The sequence below is a fragment of the Rhipicephalus sanguineus genome, chromosome 3 (assembly GCF_013339695.2).
Source record: "Rhipicephalus sanguineus isolate Rsan-2018 chromosome 3, BIME_Rsan_1.4, whole genome shotgun sequence".
Classification (NCBI taxonomy): Eukaryota; Metazoa; Arthropoda; class Arachnida; order Ixodida; family Ixodidae; genus Rhipicephalus; species Rhipicephalus sanguineus.
In genome coordinates this window covers 150269002-150292795 of record NC_051178.1, presented here as the reverse complement: position 1 = coordinate 150292795, position 23794 = coordinate 150269002, and the positions used below count along the sequence as shown (strand labels likewise).

The following is a 23794-nucleotide window of genomic DNA, read 5'->3' as shown; positions in this document are numbered from 1 at the left end:
TGTTAAAAGCAAATACGGGAAACAAAAACGCATTCCATAGCCATGATTATGTCGCCGTGAACATTGTTGGGGAATGATAATGATGACGATGCTGATAATCGCGGTCTTTCTCTTTAATGGTACCGCAACTGAGCGCTGTAGCTAGTGCAAGTTAGTTAACGTTTAAGATATTTCAACACCGCATTGACCTACTAAGCCGTTCTACTTAGCGATATCACAGTGCTTGGCAAACGTAGAAACTGTTGCGAATTCATTTTACTGAAAGGCAGGTGTGCAAAGACGAATGCGAGAATGAACGGAAGGGGCAACTCATTAGTTATATCTGTACTTTCCTATTATTCTATTTCTTCCATTTATGTTTCATTTTTACTTCTTTCATCTTTAAATAGACAAAAGCTAACTTATAATATAAGAATTTTATTTTAATACTTTTCAGTTCTTCGCCAATCCCCAGCATGGGTGTGTGCCACGGTTTCAAGGGACTACTACGACTACTACTACAAGTGTATCTTTGTGTACCTCTAGTGTAGCTCTAGTGCAGGGGCCGTAGGCAAGGGCGTAGGCAGAAATTTTTTTTCAGGGGGGCACCTCCTTGGTCTAAAGTGGGGGCCGGGCAGGCAGATGTGGTCGAGTGTCATTTCGTGCTCTTTATTTCATGGGGAAAAAATATCGGGTTGGGGGGTTGGGGGGGCACGGGCCTGGTGTGCCACCCCCTGGCTACGCCACTGCTCTAGTGTACCTCTAGGTTCAGTACGTGCTTTCTGGCCTGCCTTTCAGACAAACTTGCTCTATACATGAAGTAGATCGCTCTTGCGTATTCCTTCGCGGCCGGCCTTTGGGGCCTCATTGTATGCGGACAGGCTTGCACCACGTGTTCGCGAGTCCAAGTGTAGAAGAGGAAGAAGAGTTCTAAACCATGCTCGCCTCGCGCCTCTGCCGTTCCATCCAGAGACTCCAGGGCCTCGAAGCCGGCGCCCCGACGCCGCCGCCGTCGGCCGCACCGGCCGCACCAAAATTGCTCTCCGCAAAAACGAAATCGGTCGACCATGCTGTCCACGCTGCAGCTAGTGTGCCTGGTAGCCTTCGGGATGTACCTACTGTACTACTACACGTGCGTGGTGCGCAAGCCGTGGGTCATCTGCGGCTCGACAAACATGCGCACGTTCCTGCGCGTCAACTGCGGCTCGCTAGTCGAGGAACCCTTCTGGCCGCCCATCTGGTGCATCGGATCAAACTTCCAGTGCCTCGTCAGCCTCATCGTACAGGTGGGACGCTTTACTCTGCATTCAACTTATCGAGAGGACGCCACAGTGTACGTTGAAGGTGCAGGCAACGACTTTATAGCTGTGCTGTCTCAGTGACTTGAGGTAGTGGATCATAATAAACATCACTTTTGTCAGAAAAGCACGAGCCATTTGAATATCCGTTTTCACAGATTTTGACAAGAAATCGTGATGGTTTTTTCAGATGCTTTTATAAAGAGGGGAAGAATAAGTGCCGGAATTATAGGCTCCAGGACACAGTCATGTGGCACGCCGCTAAGGGGAGCTTCCGATGAAACTTGGCCACCTGGGGTTACTTAACGTTCACCTAAATTTAACTACACGAGGGCTTTTGTAAGATCGCAAATCGCTTTCGTCTTTCGTTTTGTTCTACATCGGCTCCTCCCTGTCCGGCCATTTCAGTTGGTTCAAACTCCGGCATTGTCTTCTCGGATTCACGCTACCACAAGTGGTTGATCATAGGTGGGATTATATTCGGAGCCTTATCTAGAGTGCGTAACGTAGGTTATACCTCGACGGGTTAAATGAGCAAAATAACGTGCATATGTGTTACTTTCTCTATGTGCAACCCCCCCCCCCTTCCCTCCTTCCCTTCACTGCAGTGATGCAAGACATACAAAGAAACATGGTTAATTTGTCCTCTTGTAGCGGACTCATCTGCATGCTTTCGACAAGTACCGCAGATTGGACAAGTTGGTGCATCATGTGGCCTCTCCGCATGCTTTTGTCACTCATGAGCAGCGAAGAGCGAAGTTGTGATCTCTCGGAACCTCGGGAAACTGTCTCTATGAAAGTTTCCGGGTTTGCTTCATACAGAACTTTCTGCCACTGCTGCCTCTGCGGCGGCAGATGCTGACGCTTTCGGACGGAGGCACGGTGGCGTTGGACTGGATCAACGAGGAATATCCGCCGCCAGTGGTGCTCTTCCTGACGGGCCTGTCCAGCGGCAGCCAGGTGTACTACATGCGCTCGCTGGTGCCCTTGGTGGCGCAGTTGCGATGCCCCTGCGTGGTGCTCAACAACCGCGGCCAGAATGGACTGCACCTCAACAACTTCAGGCTCGTCTCGGCGCTAAGCACCGGCGACCTCGCCGAGGTAGGACAACAGGCATGGGCGTCCGGTGTGTGTGTGTGGGGGGGGGGGGGGGGGGGAGCGGGCGCCCCCCCCATGGAATTTCGAATATTTTTCTGTGCAGTGGCAATAAGCGCCACAGTTTGATTAGCACACTCAGGTCCGCATATCCCTGTGAAAGGGCCTTCAGGATTGCGAGTCAACTTTGAAAGTTACACACTAAGTAGTAACTAATCATGCCGGTCATGCCACGGCAGTGAAAGAGAGGCTGTCTACCTTCTCCCCACCCTTCCCTCTCCTGCGGATGCTCGTGAAGCATAGCAAAAGTGTAAAACGCTCAGATCAGTACCGCGTGTAGAACGATAACCGCCAATAGCGAACTACGGTGTGATATGTGTACCCTTGTTGTGACTACCAAAGCAGTCAATCAAATTCGGGTCTTATGCCCTGTGATTTAAGAAACAGCTGGTCTTTAGAAGTCACTGACAAACGCAAAATAGGGCAACCGTTTCAGCACATGCACAGACCCTAAAACCTAGAGTTTTGTATTGTTTTGCAGATCCATTTACTTGCCCGGCCCGTGTTCCGATTTCAACGGCTGATTATTACGGCTGGTCGTTATTGGCTTGATTAAAGGGGTGATGAACCACTTTTCCAAGTAATGATCTAATGACCTTAGTATCGGAGTTTACTGCTTCCCGAATCGATTGCCGCAAAAATTTCTCGAATCCATCAAGAATCAGCGGAGTTACGGGGGTTTGGCGCACGCTCTCAGCGCTTTCTCTCTTTTCTCGTGCCGACGAGCGCACTGGAAGCTAGACAGGGAGGGATAGCATGGGGGTAAGAAGTTACGTCAGCGCGCGTCATGAAACGCGATCGCTCTCCCGCTGTGATTCGCATGCGCGAGTGCGGCTACCGTGTAAAAGTTAGCAGACTGAGGAGTGCGGCGCGGGCAAGTGGCGGCACCCCGTGGCAAGAAGCGCATCTCATCCGGCTATCGGCCAATAAGCATGCTATGTCTCCGCGACGTCAACGTGCAGACGCCCCGCCAACCGACGAGAGTGAGAACCGGCCTCTGTTTGAAAAGAGGGCGCCTGAGGAAACGGCAACTTCGCGATCCGCTTGTGGCCTTTACGCGGCGCGCACGACTGTAATATTTTGCAGAGCAGTTCATAGCCATGTCAGCTTTCCGCAGGTTGTGTTTTTTCAACAAGCCCAAGGGGTGCTTCATGACCCCTTTAAAGTAGTTTGAATTTGCCGAAAGTGTACTCTGGGAGACTACAGAAACCAAAACGAAACTTTGGACGTGTTAGTGTTTCGTCACTTTAGCTTGCCTCTATATCTTAAACCTGTCACCTTTTAGACTACTGCGTTAGCTCAGTAGATAGAGCTAGAGCGCTGCGCTGCTGAGATCACGGTATCAATACCGCTCCCGTGACGGCTGCAGCCCGGTGAGCCTTGCCTCATAATAAGATCCTCCTTCCCGAATAGGGAGTTTCCAAGCTGCATTTTTTTTTTACTCGATAGTATATGGCTGTGTATAGCATGTTGGCTGACAATGCAAGAACGTTGCCAGGGTTGTAGCCAGCATTTTATCAGGGGTGACCTTTCTGTATGTGCTTGTTCGTATTTATTCGCGCACATATACACACATGAAAACTGAACCTTTCGGGGAGGGGAGGCGTGAAAGTCCCAGTCCCCTCTGACTGCGCCTATGAACGCTTCATAATGCTACTGCGAAATGAGCGTATACATGGCGACATGAATTGGCGCACTGATGGTAATGGTGTCATTGATGTGCATATCGCAGGTGGTGGCGGCGGTGCGGCGGCGCTTCCCGGGAAGCGTGGTGGTGGCTGTGGGCTACTCGATGGGCGGCATGCTGCTCAGCCACTACCTTTTGCAGACGGGCGACGCGTCGCAGATCGACGCCGGCCTGTCCGTATCGGCGCCTTTCTATTTGCCCACCAGCTACGACAACCTGATGAGCTGGTCATCGAACTTCCTCATCAACTTGTACCTCACCAACTGCCTCATGACGCTCATCAGGCGGAACCTCCACGTCATGGGCGCAACCGTAACACTGCTTTTTTTATTATTTATTAAGGCGAAAGCCTTAGAAAAGTGATAATTGACCGTCGGCCAGGGCGGCGTCAACACGAGTGTACGAGTGATGCAAAGAAATTATCATCGCGTAATGACATCAGCTCGTGACATTATCATGACGTCACAGATGCCCAAATTTGTGACGTCAGCATGATGTCGCTGTGAGCTTTAGGTATTTGACTATGAATATACCTATCATTGGCGTTATCAGGAGGGAAGTGGGTTGGGGGTCTCGTACTCTCCCCCCCCCTAAAATTTTCAATTTTGCATGTGTATATATACACGCACACATACAAACGCACGCACGAACATCCATTAAGTCTGGTTGAACCATCCCCACCTCCGAAAATATATCTGGCTACGCCCCTGAATATACTATACTGCACACGGCACCGTAAAGACATCAGAGCACATGTATTTTTCAGAGCGCACGCGCGGATTTTCGTGTGTGTGTGTGTGTGTGTGTGTGTGTGTGTGTGTGTGTGTGTGTGTGTGTGTGTGTGTGTGTGTGTGTGTGTGCGTGTGCGTGTGTGTGTGTGTGTGTGTGTGTGTGTGTGTGTGTGTGTGTGTGTGCGCGCGTGTGTGTGTGTGCGCGTGTGTGTGTGTGTGTGTGTGTGTGTGTGTGTGTGTGTGTGTGTGTGTGTGTGTGTGTGTGTGTGTGTGTGTGTGTGTGTGTGTGTGTGTGTGTGTGTTATAACGTCAGTGCCAAGTTGAAGATTTACTAATGCATGCAGGAGTTGATCGACGTGAACCAGCTGCAACGGTGCCGCACGCTCTACGACTTCGACAACCGCTACACGGCACCGGTGTTTGGGTTCCGGAACGCCATGGATTTCTACGAGTACGCCAGCCTCAATGTGAGTCTATAAACTCGCTTTACAAGCTGTATGCGTTGGCTGCACCCGCAGTCATTAACATCGGAAGTCCATCGATTCACTATAATACAAACAGCAGAGATTGTAAAATTACTCCAAAAAGTAATAGCATTAATTACAAATTAATTTTCCAAAATTATTTCAAAATTTAATGAAATTACGTTATAAATTGTAGCTGGCCGGAAGTAATGACACTGCATTGTTATTACTTTTGAGAAGTAATGAAATTATTTTAAGGAACGCTTATCATTCATGCACAATTCATGTGCACTTTATTTACAGAGCGTGTACATAGAAATCAGATAGAGCCTTGTTCAACGTCCCATGCTTGAGGTTTAGCACTCACATGAGCTTGTATGTGTTATTTCTCTTTCTCGTTTCCTTTTTTGGTCAATTTTATGCCATAATGGAAGCAAATATGCTTTATATCAGAGTAGTTCTCGTGAAATAGTTCGCTTGAAGCAATTAATTACATTACTAAATTACCAGCCCACAAAATTAATTAAAATTACAGCAAGGTTATTTCATTGCTATAATTCACTGCTGCCAAGCCTGACACATAGGCTTGGCAGCGGCGGCCGTATTCCCATGCCAAAATGGGAAAGCATTCACTTACGTGTTAATTTTAAGTGACGCGAGTAAATCCATGCGATCGAAACTTACTCATTTTTTCACCATAACGGAAGCTAATTTACCCCTGCGTTGCTTTTAATCTGTCAAGCGATGGGTCAGTGAATTTCCTGCGATTATTCCGTCCAGCTGATCCAACCGCGTTCTTAGCGATTACCATACGTTAGAAGTTTCACTGGTCATGTCGACGTCACCGCTGGGTGACGTCGACATGACCACAGACGTTCAAGGCCTCGCTTGCACGGATGCGCGTGTAGTAAAATGAAACTAAGGGCTCGGAACAACGTAACGTATGTTTATACAGTATGTAAGCAGCGTCCCTCTTGCAAGACAACCTGGGGCCGGGTTCCGTGCTATTTCATGAGTCTCGTCTTCATTCGCACTGTTGTAAAGCCACATCGAGTGGCGAAATGAGAAATTCGTGACGGGGTGTCGTTGGAGCCGACGTTCGACATCGAGTCCGCCGACGTTTCGAGAAGTCCGCGTGTCGAAACGTCGGCCCCGGCAACATCCCGTGTTCACGAATGTTTCATGCGTTCAAGCTTCCGTCGTCCCCTGAACATCCACTTTTTTTTTCTTTTTTTTTCTTTTTTGGATTTCCACATCTCGTGACGAACGATAAGGATGCATAACAAAATTTGAACATACGTAATCACGAAATGCACCTCGGTTTTGTGGCGATATAGAACGTGAGAACCGGCTTAGCATGGTGATTTATTTTGAGGACGATAGCGAAGGGCAAGAAGACGACAAGGAAGCAGCGCCCTCCTGCTTCTTCCCCCCTCTTCTCTTGAGTGCTCTAGCCGAGTATCCCATTGCGGTGTATTTTATTATCACATCATGGTTATGGCACGTGAAACCGGAGAGGCTTTTCTTTTTTCTTTAGTGGTGGTGGTGGTAGACGTTGCGCGGGTCACGTGACCAGAGGGGAAATGGATAAAGAAATAAATCAAACGAGATGATGATGGTCGAAATAATAATAATAATAATAATAATAATAATAATAATAATAATAATAATAATAATAATAATAATAATAATAATAATGATGATGATGATGATAACGGTGGTGGTGGCCAAAATGTGTAAGCGCACGTATTTCAAATCTAGCCGCGCATTTACGACATCACGTGATCTCGCTAGCCAATCACATACACTCGCGCGCTGACAGCTTCGCTGTCCGGCGGTCTTCACGGCATGCTTCACGGCGTGGAACTGGCTGATATTTTTTTCATTCTTCACTTTACCTCTTTGACTGTGCTGATGTTTTCACGCGTGCAGGGCAAGCTGTCGACAGTGCGGCGACCGTTGCTCTACCTGCTGGCGGCCGACGACGCTTTCGGCTCGCTCGAGACGCTGCCGGTGGCCGAAATCGAGCGGTCTCCCTGGCTGAGCGCGGTCGTCACTCCTCGGGGCGGCCATCTAGGATTCGTCGACGGTTGGCTCTGGCCCAAGATGCCCTTCTACGGGGAGCGCTTCGCGGCTGCCTACGTGCGTGGCCTGCTGGCACTCGCCAGGGGACCACTGGGCCCGAAGGCGCTACACTCGCTCGTGCACGGAAGCACTGATTCGCTATCGCCTTACCAGCCGGCCGTAGAAAAGCTCACGGCCAGCTACATCATGTCGCGACCGGAGGACCGAGAAGTCGCTACGGCAGAGAAGCCGTCCCGCGAGAACAAACGGAACCAAGATATTATACGAGCAATGGTGACCACGCATACGCCACCAGGAGCGGTCAAGCACTCGACTGCGGCTCCTGCTCGAACCGGACATGGCGCCTGCGCTGCAGCATATTGAGTGCGGAAGAGACAGGTCCGAGGGAATTCGCTCGATTTATTCGAATATATCGCGCTCGTGGAGAAATTAAACCGAAATTTGGTATCGGCGCAGCATTGCAAGTGTTTTGTGCAAGATATTTTCGTCGTGACCTGCGTTTAACAACGGATGAGCGATGATACATGTACTAGCTGTCGCTTAGATTACCCGAATGACGCATATGTAGTTCCATGACATTAATTATACGTCTTGCTGTTTTTTTTTTCTATAGCACTGGAGCGACTGCTCATGAAAACGGCGTTATATATCTCGCAAAAATTACCTATTTACCAGGCTTGTCGAGGTGTCTCGATACCAGCAAATAAAATCGAGATATCACCACCATATAATCATAATGCCATGTGCGCGGCAAAATGCGCACACTGGCATACACAAAGTGCACGAAACAAAATGAAGGCTGCGAATTCAGCAAATACTTAGCTGTCGTGCTGCGTGTGTCTGAAGAGCGCGAGGACATATCGTGGCGCCACCATGCGGAGGCATCCCTGTGACGTGCAAGGTTGGATTGCTCCGCCAGCCTAAAGCCCCTCCATCACGTCTACTGGCGGAAAACTCATGGAGGGGCTTTACGCCAGCCCTCTCTCGCACAGCCCGCAGCCGCTTTCGCGTCTCCTTTTTAAGTGCGAAGCATTTCTTAGCGAATCCAAGGCACTTCGAGTGTTTCTGTCTACGTATCTATCTAGCCGTCTACGTCTCGGTGCTTTCGTGAACGCCTCCTTAACTAGGGGTAGACCAAAATTGACATGGGAGGGTAAATATGATTTGAAGAACATGACTGTCTGGTCATGACATGAATAACGTGAAAATCCTGTCGCGTACGTCGTCAAACCCTTCCCTCCAGACACCTGTGGCACATACCCGTTTACCAAGGGAGGCGGTGTACGGGTATGCGCCACAGGTGATTGAAAGTTTATATCTACGCAGGAACGGCGAGAACAGACATTGGTAATTTAAATGCGAGAGCGTTAAGAAAAACCGACATCGGCAGCGCTGACCGGACGAATAATAAGAATTATGATCCCAGCAGGAACCAAACCCAAGCATTCTGAGTGGCAATCAGGTATTCTACCAGAGAGCCATCCCAGGTCTAGAAACTGCTTTGGAAAAACACACCATGCAGGCGTAATTTCGGTGCAACGTCAGTTGTGGTTCCGGTGCTTGCTATAATTTTATCATAAAGCAATAAGCACTATATATGTACTCCTACAATACAGGTGTCATGTCAGGTTAACGTCTGTGGTTCCTGCGTTGGCTCCGCTTTTATAGAAGTCTAATAAACATTACATTTGTATTACTATGATTCAGCAAGGAATTCAAGCTTTGCCTGACCCCGCAGGAATACGTTAACAAAATTTACGTATGATATTCACATCATTCCACTGCATAGTGCACTTCGTTTCGATAATACTGACGTACGTGCTCTGACGTGAGTGCGGACGTTATGTCAGGCCATAAGTTACCCTTTAAACGCCAGTGTTGTTGACGTGCCTGTTAAGACCACAATGTGCACGCAACTACTTCACTTACAAAAACACGTCGATCCACCTCGTAACGTTTGGCTCAAAGCAAAAAAAAAAAATGCAGCATAGAACTACTCGCTGACTCCTTCGCATGAAACCAATTCCCACAAGGCGTGGGATATGCCGAATTTTTTATTATTCTTGTTGCACTTCACTTCGACAAAATCAGTGAAGTACTGCGGCGGCTTCGTCACTCACTGACTTTACGAAATGCTAAATAACTGCTCCGGAAAAATATTACGCCCCTCATAATGCCTTAGACAACGCTCTGATTGCCGACGTCGTCTGCTACGGCCATCTATCCACAGGGGCCGAGCGCGCTACTTTCGTATAAGGTAATGAACCATTTTGTGTCGAATTGAAGCACCAAATGGGCGTTAGCGCGTGCTTGCGGTAAATACACATATCTTTGCTCTAATAAATGCGTGCAACCGCGTGCAGCTTCATTCATTGTATAGGTTTGCGTCTAAAAACTAGCTGTGGTTGACACAAGCATGCGCAAATTTACATTCCTGTTTAGCACACACATCTCTATGAAGCACGACGCAAGCGGATTCTCAGTTTTGTGGGAAGCAACGAAGCATGCTTAGAGCTGCATGCAGCCACAACCTTTCTGACATGATTGGAGGCAAACGCAAGAGAACCATTCGGAGTTGTAGCTAGATAACATTTGACATGAGCCCAAGTTTCTCTGCGGCCCGATCTTAAAGGGCCCCTCACCAGGTTTGACAATTTTGAGCCGACGAGCGCAATGCATGCACTAGGCGTTCACGATTACGTCTGCCAAAATTTGCAACGCTACGCGCCGCGTAAATGGGTCAAATTTCAAGCTGAACGCTGCTTGCCCTTCCTCTCGCGGGCGCGCGCTTTAGAGAATGAGGGGATGACGTACATGAGAGAATGGCCCTGCGTAGGTAGTAGTGCTGTGACGTCGCTCCTCTACGTAGACGACTGTGCTCTGACGTCGCCAACAGTAGCACACACCACACAGTAGCACGCACACACACACACGCCAACAGTAGCACGTGACACTGCGATAATTATTTGACACGACGCGTAGTTTTTGTAATTTGTTGCTTGAATGGATGAATAAAACTTGAGAGCAATAATAAAACACACAAACGGAATGTGTGCGTTTTCTTTTTGAATTTTTACTGCGAATCGCAGCGAGATTCGAGACTAATCTACCTCCGTTTCGCACGCGTTCGTGTTCTCGCGCTTTGCGCATCGTGCAGACGCCACCCTTTACAACGAAACTAATATTCTACCGCGTTCCAGCGCTCATTAGGCTCATTTATCCTCCCGCGTCTAACTAGATGTTCATGTGGCACACCGCTAGTCTCGCGTCCGTACAAATGTTGCAGCTTTCGCGCTCAGTAATAGGTTGAAAGCCAAGTGATCGGCGAGGGCGCATTCGGCATAACTTGCAGAGATGAAGCGCAAAGAACGCCGCCACAACACCGCTCGCGTCTCGGGGGCTCGGGCTGGTTCGGGCGCGTCATGCGCTCGTGACATTTTGTGCGCATGATGTGATCATGCGTATGCGTTATGTGATCCTTCCGCTCGCGTGGCGTAGAGGGCAGGGAAGGGATTTGGCTTGCGAAGGCTACGCGGGGCGAGCGGCAAGGGTTTGCAGCTCGCCTCCTCGCATTATGGTTTCGCGCCGCTACAAATTATTGTTTTTCTCAGCTTCTAACGGACCGATTAGAAAAATTCTTGTGGCATAATGCTCTTTATTGGGCTCGCAACAACTTGCAATGTCTAACTAAAATTCGCTAGGTCACCTGGTGAGGGGCCCTTTAATATTACCTGTTCCCCCTTACTGCGCAAATATTCTACGGTTGTCACAGGGTGCACTTTCGATCGCCAACTAGCCACATAGGGATGAAAATTTTCGATGGTTGACTCAGTTCTCCAGCTTCTACAAAAAGGCCAATCGCGAACTAAAAATACGGTACCGATCAGGCTCGACTGTGATAGCAAATGCATCGTGTGCCAGCCGGCCGTATTCTCTGCACACTTGAATGAGCATGCTGCGCGGGGTGGCTTTTACATATTTACATTCCTGTTTAGCACATACATCTCTATGAAGCACGACGCAAGCGGATTCTCAGTTTTGTGGGAAGCAACGAAGCATGCTTAGAGCTGCATGCAGCCACAACCTGCAGCCACAACCTGCATGCAGCCTCAAAATGCCAGTGTCAGTGCGTGGAGGTTACGTCGGCGAGACAGGTAACTTTCAGCAAAGACTCAAGCAGCACATGCATGATGTAAGAAAGAAGGTTTCATCGAACTCGCAGGCCGAGCACGCAGAACCAACTGGCTAGACTGTGATAGGGCAGAAATAACGGAAAGGGAAAAGACGACTTCTCGGCTTTATCTTGAATCTCTGACAATCCAGACAACGGCGCATACGCTTAAACGTATGACGGCAGCTTCCCACACCTCTACGTATGTTGCTACATCATATTAACGCGATAGTGCTAAAGAGCTCGTTTCGCAAAAATTCTGGCGTCGGCGTCGGTGACGGCGTCGTTGGTCGTGAGCGAAAAATCATGTCCGTGACCGAAAAATTGGGAAAGATGCAAATAAAATAAATGAGAAATCTTCGGGTTCGAGTGATAATCGAACCCCGTCTGCTTGGCAAGCAGGTGTTCTACGACAGAGCCACGATATTGTTTTTTTTTTTTCTTTTCATGGTATCTTTTACAAATGTGCGTAATTAGCGTACATAGCGAACAAAATATTCAAGGCGGCCTCTACAAGCGTACAACCAGCGTTACACAGAAAAAAGTATAAAATACCTCTGTGTCCTAAAAGCAGTACATTTCATGAAGCTGAAGAGCCATTTGAATGAAATGCAGCTGCAATGGGGTTCCGCATGTGAGTTTTCCATAAACTGCGCATACCCATTGCAAGAGCATGTTGTTATGACTGGCAGTCGGTGCCGACGCGCTGGCCATCAGAATCGGCGGGCGAGGCGTTCTCACACTGCTAGAACACCTGCATCTTTCCTGGAAACGGCGTTCCCGGGACGGCAAAGCCGGAGACAATGGGCCACCTGGGCTTGACTTTGTATGCTGCCGAAACGGGGAAGAATCGGAGGAGCAAGCACGAGGAACCTGTTGTCCTGCTTCCCCCACCTGCGTGCCGTCGACCACCGGACCCTTGTTGCTTCAAGAGTGCAACGACCCCTCAGCGACAGTGAAATGGACTGTGCCATGGTGGGTGGGGTCGTGTGTGTGATTGGTGGTCATCAAGAAGGAGGAGCCAGCCGGAGGGGTTAAAACGACGGTGCTGAGTGAGAAATGGGGCTCTGAGCCCTCGGTAACAGGCTCATCCAATGCGCTCGTCGCTGAACACTGACCTTGTCTCGATGTAATTGAGTGTACGAAATGTGACTCGACTACGCTACCAAACGGAGTCCGGGTACGACGCTGCCCTATCGTAGCAACAACCTGGTTGCCGATGAGGGACGGATCCAAATAACCGGTCGCAACAACTGGTTGCAGCGGTGAGATGGATTCAAATACCCAGGCACGACAATGTCAACAGGCATACAATTGCTTTTGGGTGGCACGAGATAACGTATGCTATAAGAGTTTAATACCCCTGTCACACGGGCACCCATGAACTCCGTTTAACTTCCTCGTCTTTTCCTCGAGGGAGATGGGGTTCATGTCACACGGTCACCATTTCGCTGAGGAAGTTAGAGCTTTTGGTGGAGGAAATTCGGTTATGCCCATTTCGGCTCGATGGAGTACTCTCGTTCCCAGCCAGCTACTGATACGCTGAAAACCGCACTAGCAAAATCGTCCTAATGAGCTCAATTATAACTTTAAAAACTATATGCTCTTTTTTGCGTAGCATTTCACGCCCCGTGGTGTAAGTTTTAGTTGTATTTTTTCGGACATCAGCGCTTGTATACTCTCCACACCAACGCCTCGCCAAGCCGCCGCTGTGAAGCGTCGCGCGACATTTGTTTCTGCACGTGTGAGGCGCACGTACAAGCACTGTGACAGCAATGGTGATTCCGAGCACTTCATCAACACACAAAAACAATTTTTTGTTGCTTTAAAGGCGACTGCACAGGCAAAAAATTGGACGTTTCGACGAGCGCAGCAGCGCTGTTTCTGCCCCATGCGGCAACCGTCGAAAGCTTACACCGAGCCGTGTAGCACGGCCACAACTCCATTCTCGTAATGCTCCATCACGTAGTTAAATGCCGAACGGAGTGAAATGGAGTTCGGTGGTGGCCGTGTTGTTTTTTTAAAAGCCCTTTCGTCCCTAAAGAGCATAGTATGGCGTCTTTACAGCTGATGAAGCAATGCTCTATAGTTTCATGAACTTCACAAAGGCGACAATTAACTGAAGACATGAAGATGCCTTTGCTGCTCAACCAGGTCTTTACAGGCAGCGTCTGTGTATGCACTTTGTAGAAGAATGTCTTGGATATTGTTGAAATAGGTATTTTCCTCACACGCACCAGCAGGTCGTGTCCAGGCAATCCAACATATAGTGAGCGGTACAAAGGTGCAGGAAATAACATCTAATATGGCATTATCATAGGCGTGCGCAGGGTTCCCCATCAGGGGGGGGGGGCGAAGGTTCATCGCAGCGCTCCCTCCCCCCTACTAAGTCAATGTACGAGGCAGATATTGCCCCCCCCCCCTCTTAGGTGACTAGGGGGGTCAATGTATACAAGGGGGGCGCCCCCCCTCTGCCCCCCACTCCCCGTGCGCACGCCCATGGGCATTATATAGATCTTTCCTTGAACTACAGAATAAATAGTCATTAGAGAATCTGACTGTCAAAAAACGCACTAATTCATACACTTCACGCATGAATCCTTACAAATAGGGAGGCGAGGCACAATTAGCAGACACCACTAAACTTGGTAAAACATCGACGAGATTCACTTGCAAAAATGTTCGAAGCAGTGGATGAGCACTGTCCCGAAAATAGAAAAAACGAGACACCAGTTGTCTAATAAAGAGGTGCACCAACCCAAGACCACCCGCACAAACTGGTCTAAAAACATTGCCATGCCTCATCGGCTCAGAACTTCAAATAAAAGTAGCAAATATTCCGTGAAACTTCCGAATCTAAACACTGGAACAATGTAATATTATCCGTAGAGCTACGCTAATTGTTTGAAACTAATTCAGAAAATAACACTATATGAATGTTATGTAACAAGTCTCCTTAACGCATGTAACATTGCGTGGCAGAGGCGTAGAATCGCGCCAGGCGACAAAACACGTGAATTGTGCAACGAACGCTCAGACATATTTAAAGGGGTCATGAAGCACCCCTTGGACTTGTTGAAAAAAACACAACCTGCGGAAAGCTGACACGGCTATATGAACTGCTCTGCAAAATATTACAGTCGTGCGCGCCGCGTAAAGGCCACAAGCGGAGCGCGAAGTTGCCGTTTCCTCAGGCGCCCTCTTTTCAAACAGAGGCCGGTTCTCACTCTCGTCGGTGGGCGGGGCGTCTGCACGCTGACGTCGCGGAGACATAGCATGCTTATTGGCCGATAGCCGGATGAGGTGTGCTTCTTGCCACGGGGTGCCGCCACTTGCCCGCGCCGCACTCCTCAGCCTGCTAACTTTACACGGTAGCCGCACTCGCGCGTGCGAATCAAAGCGAGAGAGCGATCGCGTTTCACGACGCGCGCTGACGTAACTTCTTACCCCCGTGCCATCCCTCCCTGTCTAGCTTCCAGTGCGCTCGTCGGCACGAGAAAAGAGAGAAAGCGCTGAGAGCGTGCGCCAAACCCCCGTAACTCCGCTGATTCTTGACGGATTCGAGAAATTTTTACGGCAATCGATTCGGGAGGCAGTAAACTCCGATACTAAGGTCATTAGATCATTACTTGGAAAAATGGTTCATTAATCATCATCTATAGCAAAAGCCTTAACAACTGAGATTCGCGTGTTGCCTTACGCGTAGTGGGCCCTTCGCTGTACGTGCACCGAGAACCGAAGCGAGGCTATAGCAATTGAGAAGGCGATGCGCACGTTCTACTCTTGAAGGTGAAGCTCAAGCGTCCTCCAAGTTTGCTTTTTTTTTAAACATACACAACCGGACCGTTTGTGCATTCATTTTTCGTTCTAAACAAGGCTCCCATGCGAAAGCTGAAACGTCTGAAACATTCGGGGTCGGTGTCCATTTTACCCATGGGCTTGAAATAACAATCAAAGAGAGACAGGTGACAGCGGCATCGCGCTCTTGCAAAGCAGGGTAGGGGTAAAAGTGAAAGCTCACGCCTGGCTCCTTCGTGTACGTAGCGCACTGTGGCACGGAGCAGAAAAGTACCCTGCCGCCGATAACTTTTACTGCCCTTTTCCGGATTGTGTAACCTCTAGGGGTCCGCACGCTCCTTTTAAGGCTTCTCGCGGAAGGGAGTGAGGCCTGACGCACTTCCATCACTTAACTCGGGCAGTGATGTCAATGCTTGGGCAGTGAATTAGTCAATATACATACCTTGGGGCAGCATGGTAGTTCAGTAGGTAGGTCCATATATTTGTTTCACAGTGTACTTTGCGTTCTGTCCCCATGAAGGGGCAAGTCAGTTGTTTATATAAGGGTTAATTGCCTACACAATGCTTGCACTTGTGAGATGTGCTAAAAGGAAAAATAGGAAAATATTGTTGTCTACTTTTAATATTTACTGGGTGTCACTGATTCTAAAAAACTCACAGGGTTCCTTACGCATTCGACTAAGACGACTCAGTCAATGTATTGATCCTCTCGCCACCCCGTGAAAGCTTTCTGCACCTCACCTGGTTTAGCACTGCCTCCGTGATCGGCCCGCCGATCACGGAGGCAGTGCGAAGCGGCGATGTCGTGATGGCGTCATCGTATGACGTCACTTCGTGTGACGTCATAGTGACGTTACAAAATTCGGCGCTGTGCGACGTCATGATGACGCCGTGTGATTGCAAATTTCCTGCAGCTCACCTGGTTTTGCACCAGGGGCGTAGCCAAGGGGGGGGGGGAGGGTTGGGGGTGTTCAAACTCCCCCCGAAATTTTTCAGTTTTGCATGTGTATATATACACGCACACATACAAACACACGCACGAACATACATAAAGTATGGTTGAACACCCCCCCCCCCCCGAAAAAAATTTCTGGCTACGCCCGTTTTGCACTGGCACTGCCTCCGTGATCGGTCACCGATCGCGGAAGCAGTGCGAAGCGGCGATGTCATATGATGGCGTCACTATGACGTCACAAAAGTTGGCTATCTGTATCGTCATGTGGTGACGTCATCACGTGATGATTTTTTGCGTCACTCGTGTTGACGCCGCCGACGGTCAATTTTCGAGTTCGATGACGCATCTAAGGCTTTCGCCTTAACAATGTGAAGTAAGGGGTTAGGAGAGCCCGAATCGGAAAGTCAGCTTAGCATGATGTAAACAAATCGCGATACGTGCCGCGACCAACTACATCCGAACAACTTGAGGATTATACGGACACTTTTGATTGCGATCAGGGCCGATATGGATAGGATTTTTCGATATGAACAATGGTCGCTGCTTCGAGGTCCAAAGTTATCCGGATCGAGTTTGGCACATACGTCAGCCAGACCGAGATACGTAGACCGCAAACGTCGGGATTCCGATTGGGCCTGTTCAATGTTACGAGTGACCGTGTAGCAGAACCTGATCCGCATCGACCCTGATCGCGATAAAAGTGGCCGTGTGACATTGGCACTACTTTCCCTACACGGCACGTGCAGTTCAATTCTGCTATGTTCGCATCACCGGCCAACTTCAGGGCGACTCGATGTTAATCCTTCGTAAGCCCGGACGATTCCAGCACGAATGCGATAATGTGCACTGGACCGTCAGAGCAGCACGTGGACGCAATGGCACTAAATTCAATAATTTGGCACGCTGCAACGACCTCGTCACCTTCAACGAGACACCTGACACCGTCTCCAACATGGTTAAGAATGGCGCTCAAGGCAAGAGCACTGGAAACGAGAAAGAGAACGCTTATTAGCCTTACAACACGTTAAAAAGCAACAAGCGCGTATTGAGCGGTCGCATCAAGCAAATGCTTTTCGCGTCGATTCATTTACGAAATATAGCGATTCACGTTATGAATTTCCGTTGCAAAAAGCAAAGAATAAGATTTCTACAGGTTACCCACTGTCGACCAAACCGTCGTCAACTTCCACTGTAACTTCGCAAAGTACTACAAACAGCGCATACAATGCTGCTGAAGCGGTCACTGCTGACCAGCATCCACACTTCGGGGTTTCGTCCGTTCACCGCTAGGCGCCGTCTCTGTTCGATCTTGCGGCCAATAGCAGTTCTTCAATTGAAGGACTCTGGCTATAGCTATGCTTGCCTTTTTGGCAAGAAATGCAGCCACAATCGAATTGATTAGTAATATGGGTTGAAACTTTCAAAAATAAAAAATTTGCAAGAAACGTTTCACAAGGTAGATTGTGATGGCTCAGTAAAGTTGAGATTCCAGGAATTTTCTCAGCCTTCATTTTTGTTTCACCACTAAAGTGCACACACTGATACCACAGAAACGTGTGCACGTCTTACTGTAGCACCAGGTGCATATACGCTGTGCTTTGTGTGCGTCTGGTCTCTGTTCACCATCACTATGTGCCCATGGTGATCTGCTGCTGAGCCCAATAGAATGCTTTAATACCATGGCACCAGCATCACAACACCCTACAGCCCGAGGGTGCATGCCTTTGAGGAACCTGTGTGATCTGTGTTCAAGTATGCCCAGTACCAGAGAATATGACGAATTTTTAAAGGACCCTTGATACCAAAATTACAAACTGCATACATGGACATTTCCAACCGATTATTAGTGGCGAACGTTGCCTTTAAGATATTTTAATTTGGAGCTAAAGTGTGGCTGCTCATCTGAGTTGGCAGCACTTCACAACATACGCCACTAATAGGACGTTGATCAGGGACCCCGTGTGACGTTCCACAAGTAAAGCAGGTATTGTAGACGTCAGAGATAAGATTGTGGGTTTGTTATAATTTTAGGCGGCATTTAGAAGTGATGTCATAATTACAGACGTTAGCATTAATTATGCAATACATTAGAGCATTTACCATTGTTTCTGGATGACCAAACACAAAGCTACTAATTAAAGCATAAAAGTCAGAAACAAGAATTTTGCTGTCGGGGGCCCTTTAAAGTGGTTAGCATTTAATACACTCAAGGCAGGCTTCCTATTTCTATATACCTTTTATTGAATATCACACAACACACTCAAATAACAAGTGATTACACCAGATATCAAAAGTGTCACACATGTATTGTATATGCTGAAATAACCACATACCCTGAGGCCTGAGGAGAGACTAGAGTTGCAAGGGGCACTAGAATGTGCAAGTGTAAACAAGCTGGCTCTTCAGTTTAAAAAATTAAGTAGAAGTGGTGTGAGGCATAAGGTGGTCAAATGTGCAGATGCAGTTAAGAATGAAGAACAAGATTTAGATAGTCTCCAAAACTACTCGAGAGGGCCTTTGGTTTGAGAGCTCTCATCTAAACAGATGAGGACAGAAAAATGTTGTCACTCAGCTTGTAATGTACCAAATTTTTCTAGGCTTGCTGCACTTAAAAGAGTTAAAATCTACAAACTGCAGGAAGCAGTTCTTTTTAATTAGGCCATCAGCATCCACTTCACAACCATTTAATTCAGCCAACAAATAACCAAATTTGGACTTTGTAAACTGCATCTATAGGGATAGCAATATATAGGACATTGATTTATGTAAACTTTGTTCAATTTAGAAATTTTACAAAACCCTGTGAAAACTGGCAATTTTATGCAAGCTGTAGACTAACATAAGAGATTATTCCATTTATAGATGCTTTAACAGATCAAGTTTACTTAAATGTGATATCTACTTTTATTGGAGGCATATTTAATATAATTTCTGGGATTTTAAGTGTCAAAACCATGATATGATTATGAGTCACACCGTAGTGGAGGGCACCAGAAATTTCAACCCCCTGGAATTCTTTAACGTTTGTTTAAATCTAAGTACACTGGCCCCTAGCATTTCACCTTCATCCAAATGTGACTACCGCGACTAGGGTCAATTTGCGACTTTCGGGTCAGCAGCCAAGCACTGCAACCAATGTACCACTGTGACGGCTATTGTAGGAACATTACACTGAAAATTTATGCTTACATATACTATATATGTACACCCGCCCACAAAAGTTTTCGGAATGTGAGCTCCACTTTAAAGGGGTCATGAACCACTTTTCCAAGTAATGATCTAATGACCTCAGTATCGGAGTTTACTGCCTCCCGAATCGATTGCCGCAAAAATTTCTCGAATCCGTTATGAATGAGCGGAGTTACGGGGGTTTGCCACGCTCTCAGCGCTTTCTCTCTTTTCTCGTGCCGACGAGCGCACTGGAAGCTACACGGGGAGGGATGTCACGGGGGTAAGAAGTTACATCAGCGCGTGTCATGAAACGCGATCGCTCTCCCGCTGTGATTCGCGTGCGCGAGTGCGGCTACCGTGTAAATTTAGCAGGCTGAGGAGTGCGGCGCAGGCAAGTGGCGGCACCCCGTGGCAAGAAGCGCATCTAATCCGGCTATCGGCCAATAAGCATGCTATATCTCTTGCGACGTAAACTGGCAGATCTGCGACGTCAATGTGCAGACGCCCCGCCCACCGACGAGAGTGAGAACCGGCCTCTGTTTGAAAAGAGGGCGCCTGAGGAAACGGCAACTTCGCGCTCCGCTTGTGGCCTTTACGCGGCGCGCATGACTAATATTTTGCAGAGCAGTTCATAGCCGTGTCAGCTTTCCGCAGGATGTGTTTTTTCAACAAGCCCAAGGGGTGCTTCATGACCCCTTTAAATGCGAATTTCTGCTCTGTTAATGCACGACCCTTCTAACCTAGCAGGTAGTTGCGTAGGTCGCAAGGACTACTACAGGCTGGAACATCTATTTGGAGGCTATATTCTCAGACAAAGCGGGAATATCACTTTTTCGGAAATTTCGCGTTCCGCAAACTTTTGGGTGGAGGAGTACATACATATATTTTAGCTATCAGGACTTGAAAAAGACTGAACAACTTCATAAAAATACAGCTTTCTACAATCGGTAGAATTTAGCTCTCAATGCAGCAAGCTTCATTAGATTTAATTCAATAGTTGCCTAATGAAATAATTTCTTCACTTCACATGTATTCGAATAGGAATATTGGTACAGGCCCCCATTAGTTACTGTTCCATAAGGAGCTTGTTTGATGAAGACATTTCACAAACAGAAGTATAACTGTGAAACTCACAGCAACACATGTACTTAATACAACAATTCTCAAGTCTATATCAGCATCAACATCCTGCACAAACTACTGCTCTACATCATTTTGTATTCAATATGCAAAAATTATTCAAGCACTGTATACAACATGCGCATTTTATAAATGGTAGCAAAAAGACTGTACAATATGCTGTACTCAGTTTTAAAAAATAAGCACCAGAATTTTCTTTTTTTTAGCACTAGCATGTTGTAGACCGCCTAACAACACTACGGTTGCAGAAATTTAAGGCACTAACCTTACAGTGAAGGTTCAAATAACCTCCACGCAAATGCTATTCTGTTAAAATTTGTTTGAACCCATTAGGATATGTGCTTGAAACTAGTTCGACACATTTTGTATGTTCTATCAACAATTTCTGTGCATTTGTGCATGCAAAATTCTGCGGCATAAAAAGCTAGAAAAAGTTGTTGCTTAGTGCTCTGTAGTATATGCCTGGTTGGCTATAACAACTTGCTATATAAAAGCTACACAGCTAAAGAATATGTGAAGAAAGCTTAGCCTTCTAGGCCCACTGCGGAAAGGATTAAGTCTTTTTGAAACTCTGATGACTCGCTTTGTTGATAAATCTTTGGAATTAACATAATCACATGAAAGCATTCATGGAGACAGCTTTATGTCTAGAGTTTTAAAGGTAATGGATGTAAATTAACTTCAAACAGTAGAGGGAACTTAATGTGCCATTGATGCATCTGTGGCACTGTGAAGTGCACAGCACTCAAATGCTTTTGGTACGCAAGGCAGATAGTGGTTAAAAACTTTGAATCTACCATTTCTGAAGCTTCCTACTGCTATTATCGTGCATAAATGTAGTTCCAAAAGAAAGAAAAGAATTCACAGTTTAATAAAAAAGAGGAGTAATATACGACAGGAGAATAAGCAGATGGGCTTGTTCCCAAGTTTATGCAATACTAGATGGAGGATGGCTGTCAACATTGCATGAGTTAAATGAACAAAATTAATGATGAAATCCTGTCTTGAAGTTCTCACTAAAAAAAATAAAACAGGGGCAACGCTGTTATAGCACAGACCAGAGTTCATGCATGGAGCAAGACGCAATGCATGCAGTAGTCACGCAATATGCAAGAATGCCAAGGTGCTATCATGTAAGGATAACACAGAAGTGTACGTCATATTGAAGCAACAATATGGCTTGACTGCGAACATAATGCAAACTGTGATATTTTTGCAGAAAACAAAGGATGTAATCTTTAGAATAAGTGCAACATTAGAACAACAGATTGTAGAACTCCTATGTTCTTTCATGATGACGGCAAACATTTCGAAAAATAATAAGACATCCTGCCTCGGTTTGTCAACAATGAGTCAATCCATAGTGGCAGCCTTTCGTGTTTTCCTTTAAGTTTATGAAAGGCACCTGCCAAAAACGATGACGCATATGTTAAGCATTTATTTGGTTGCTTGCACTGAATCGCAACTAAACTTAGAGATAGAAATACATTACAATTGATAAACGGAAACAATTAGGCCCATTCAGCTGCTCATAAACAAGCTCAGATGGAATAAGTAGCACATAAACAAAAATATGAATATATAAGAGAATAAGCTACACAAACATTTCCCCACTTAAGTGGCTCAAAAGTTCCAACAAAGCACGCAGCAAAAATTAACACAACATAAAAACCAACAAAGAGTTATCACCATTTTACATGACTATAGTAACTTATAACAATGTGCACGTGAACACAAGAGAAGAAATCTTCACTGGGCACTACAATGTGCGACAAAAATTACATTTGATTATACTGTAAACAGTAAGTAGACCAAAGTAATATGACACAAGGTTACGCAGCATGAATGAGTATGAACCATGCATAGCTATAACTACTTATTCTGACTCCACCAACGTATTCCGAGATGGATCAACTTGTTCCAAAAGGGTTGTCAGAATGTTCCATGCCTAATTAACTACATTAGACTTGCAAGAATTCAACTTGAAAATTCAAACTTTCAATTAATTCAAATAATTCCTAACTTTTGGTTGGCCTGCTATGTCATCAATGTATTTTAAAGCCGTCTAATTCAAACTGCTTCATTGTGTTACTTCCTTTGATTCATGCCTTTTGCGTGACCATGCTGGAAAATAACTGCTGCCTTTGTAACTTCCAGCTGAACATTTGTGTTCTTATGTCACTAACAGCCACAAATAAAGCCGATTTTCCATCTACACATGTCAGAGCGGCCAAACCACATGCACCAATAAATGCATGCTGATTGAGGAAGAACGAAAGAAAGCGAGACAGTCTGGCCATGATCTACTGCGTGTGGAGCACTTAAGCCGCTTTTGCCGCAGCGCACTGGTGTCATGCAGAAAAGTGTACTAAGACTGACAAGGAGCTACCCGCTGTCATGGGACGCAGTGGTCACATTATGCCCCTTAATTGCACACCCATGTACGCAGCTTATAATAACGTGTACCAGTATAATAGCTGATGTCCAAGTACTTTACTCGCACTTGTTCAGAGCTATCCGTGATGTTGTTGCGACTGAGACCAACATACAAAAATGTACACCAGTTTTATTGTCATGTTACCCCGATTTAAGAACTTCGAGAATTTTTAGGTGCACAAGTTGGCAGGCATGTATCTGTGAATGTTTCATTACAACATAAGTTGGTATGTTGCCCCGTGTCATATTTATGGAACTTATAACGATTCAAACAAAATCCTAGCGACCCCTCAAGCTTGAATTATTGAGATTACTGTATACAGACGCTAGCCCTTACACAGTTAACAACTGAAACAGTTCATTGTCAAATAAATGAAGGATGCCACATGAAACACGATATTCAATGATTATATTCCCAAATTGCAGCAATAATTTTACAGACCAAAATGACAAAATCTTGACATTAGTGGCTTGCTGTGTGGCATAGGCACACAATGAACTGAACTCGCCAATGTATCAATTTTAGCAATGAGCCTTGTACATTGCTTTGGCTACGGGTGATTAAATCCCGCTAAAGAGTTTCAGCAGTTACATTGCCTTTTACAAATAAGCCTCAATTTAGATTTCATGCTTAGTGCTAACAAGATGGCCAATGATTAAAACATCTGTGTGCTACATACATTTAGCAATGGAGTAGGAAGTGGTTTGGTTGGTCTCTAATGCT

The 23794-nt window shown here is 46.7% G+C and overlaps 1 protein-coding gene across 1 annotated transcript; it reads left to right on the top strand.

The window, feature by feature from the left end:
* The first annotated feature begins 1046 nt into the window (after nt 1–1046).
* LOC119385972 (protein ABHD1) lies at nt 1047–7778 on the top strand. The gene is made up of 5 exons (XM_037653328.2): nt 1047–1265; nt 2100–2378; nt 4165–4431; nt 5195–5317; nt 7247–7778. Exons 1-5 carry the CDS (start codon nt 1047–1049, stop codon nt 7760–7762), a joined length of 1404 nt encoding a protein of 467 aa, XP_037509256.1. The 3' UTR covers nt 7763–7778.
* The last annotated feature ends 16016 nt before the right edge of the window (nt 7779–23794 follow it).

Bases quoted from the DNA above. Each gene is read 5' to 3' on its own strand.
- LOC119385972 (XM_037653328.2), top strand. From the start codon at position 1,047: ATGCTGTCCACGCTGCAGCTAGTGTGCCTGGTAGCCTTCGGGATGTAC. The intron at 4,432-5,194 runs GTAACACTGCTT...TAATGCATGCAG, and splicing joins TCCACGTCATGGGCGCAACC to GAGTTGATCGACGTGAACCA. The intron at 5,318-7,246 runs GTGAGTCTATAA...TCACGCGTGCAG, and splicing joins ACGAGTACGCCAGCCTCAAT to GGCAAGCTGTCGACAGTGCG.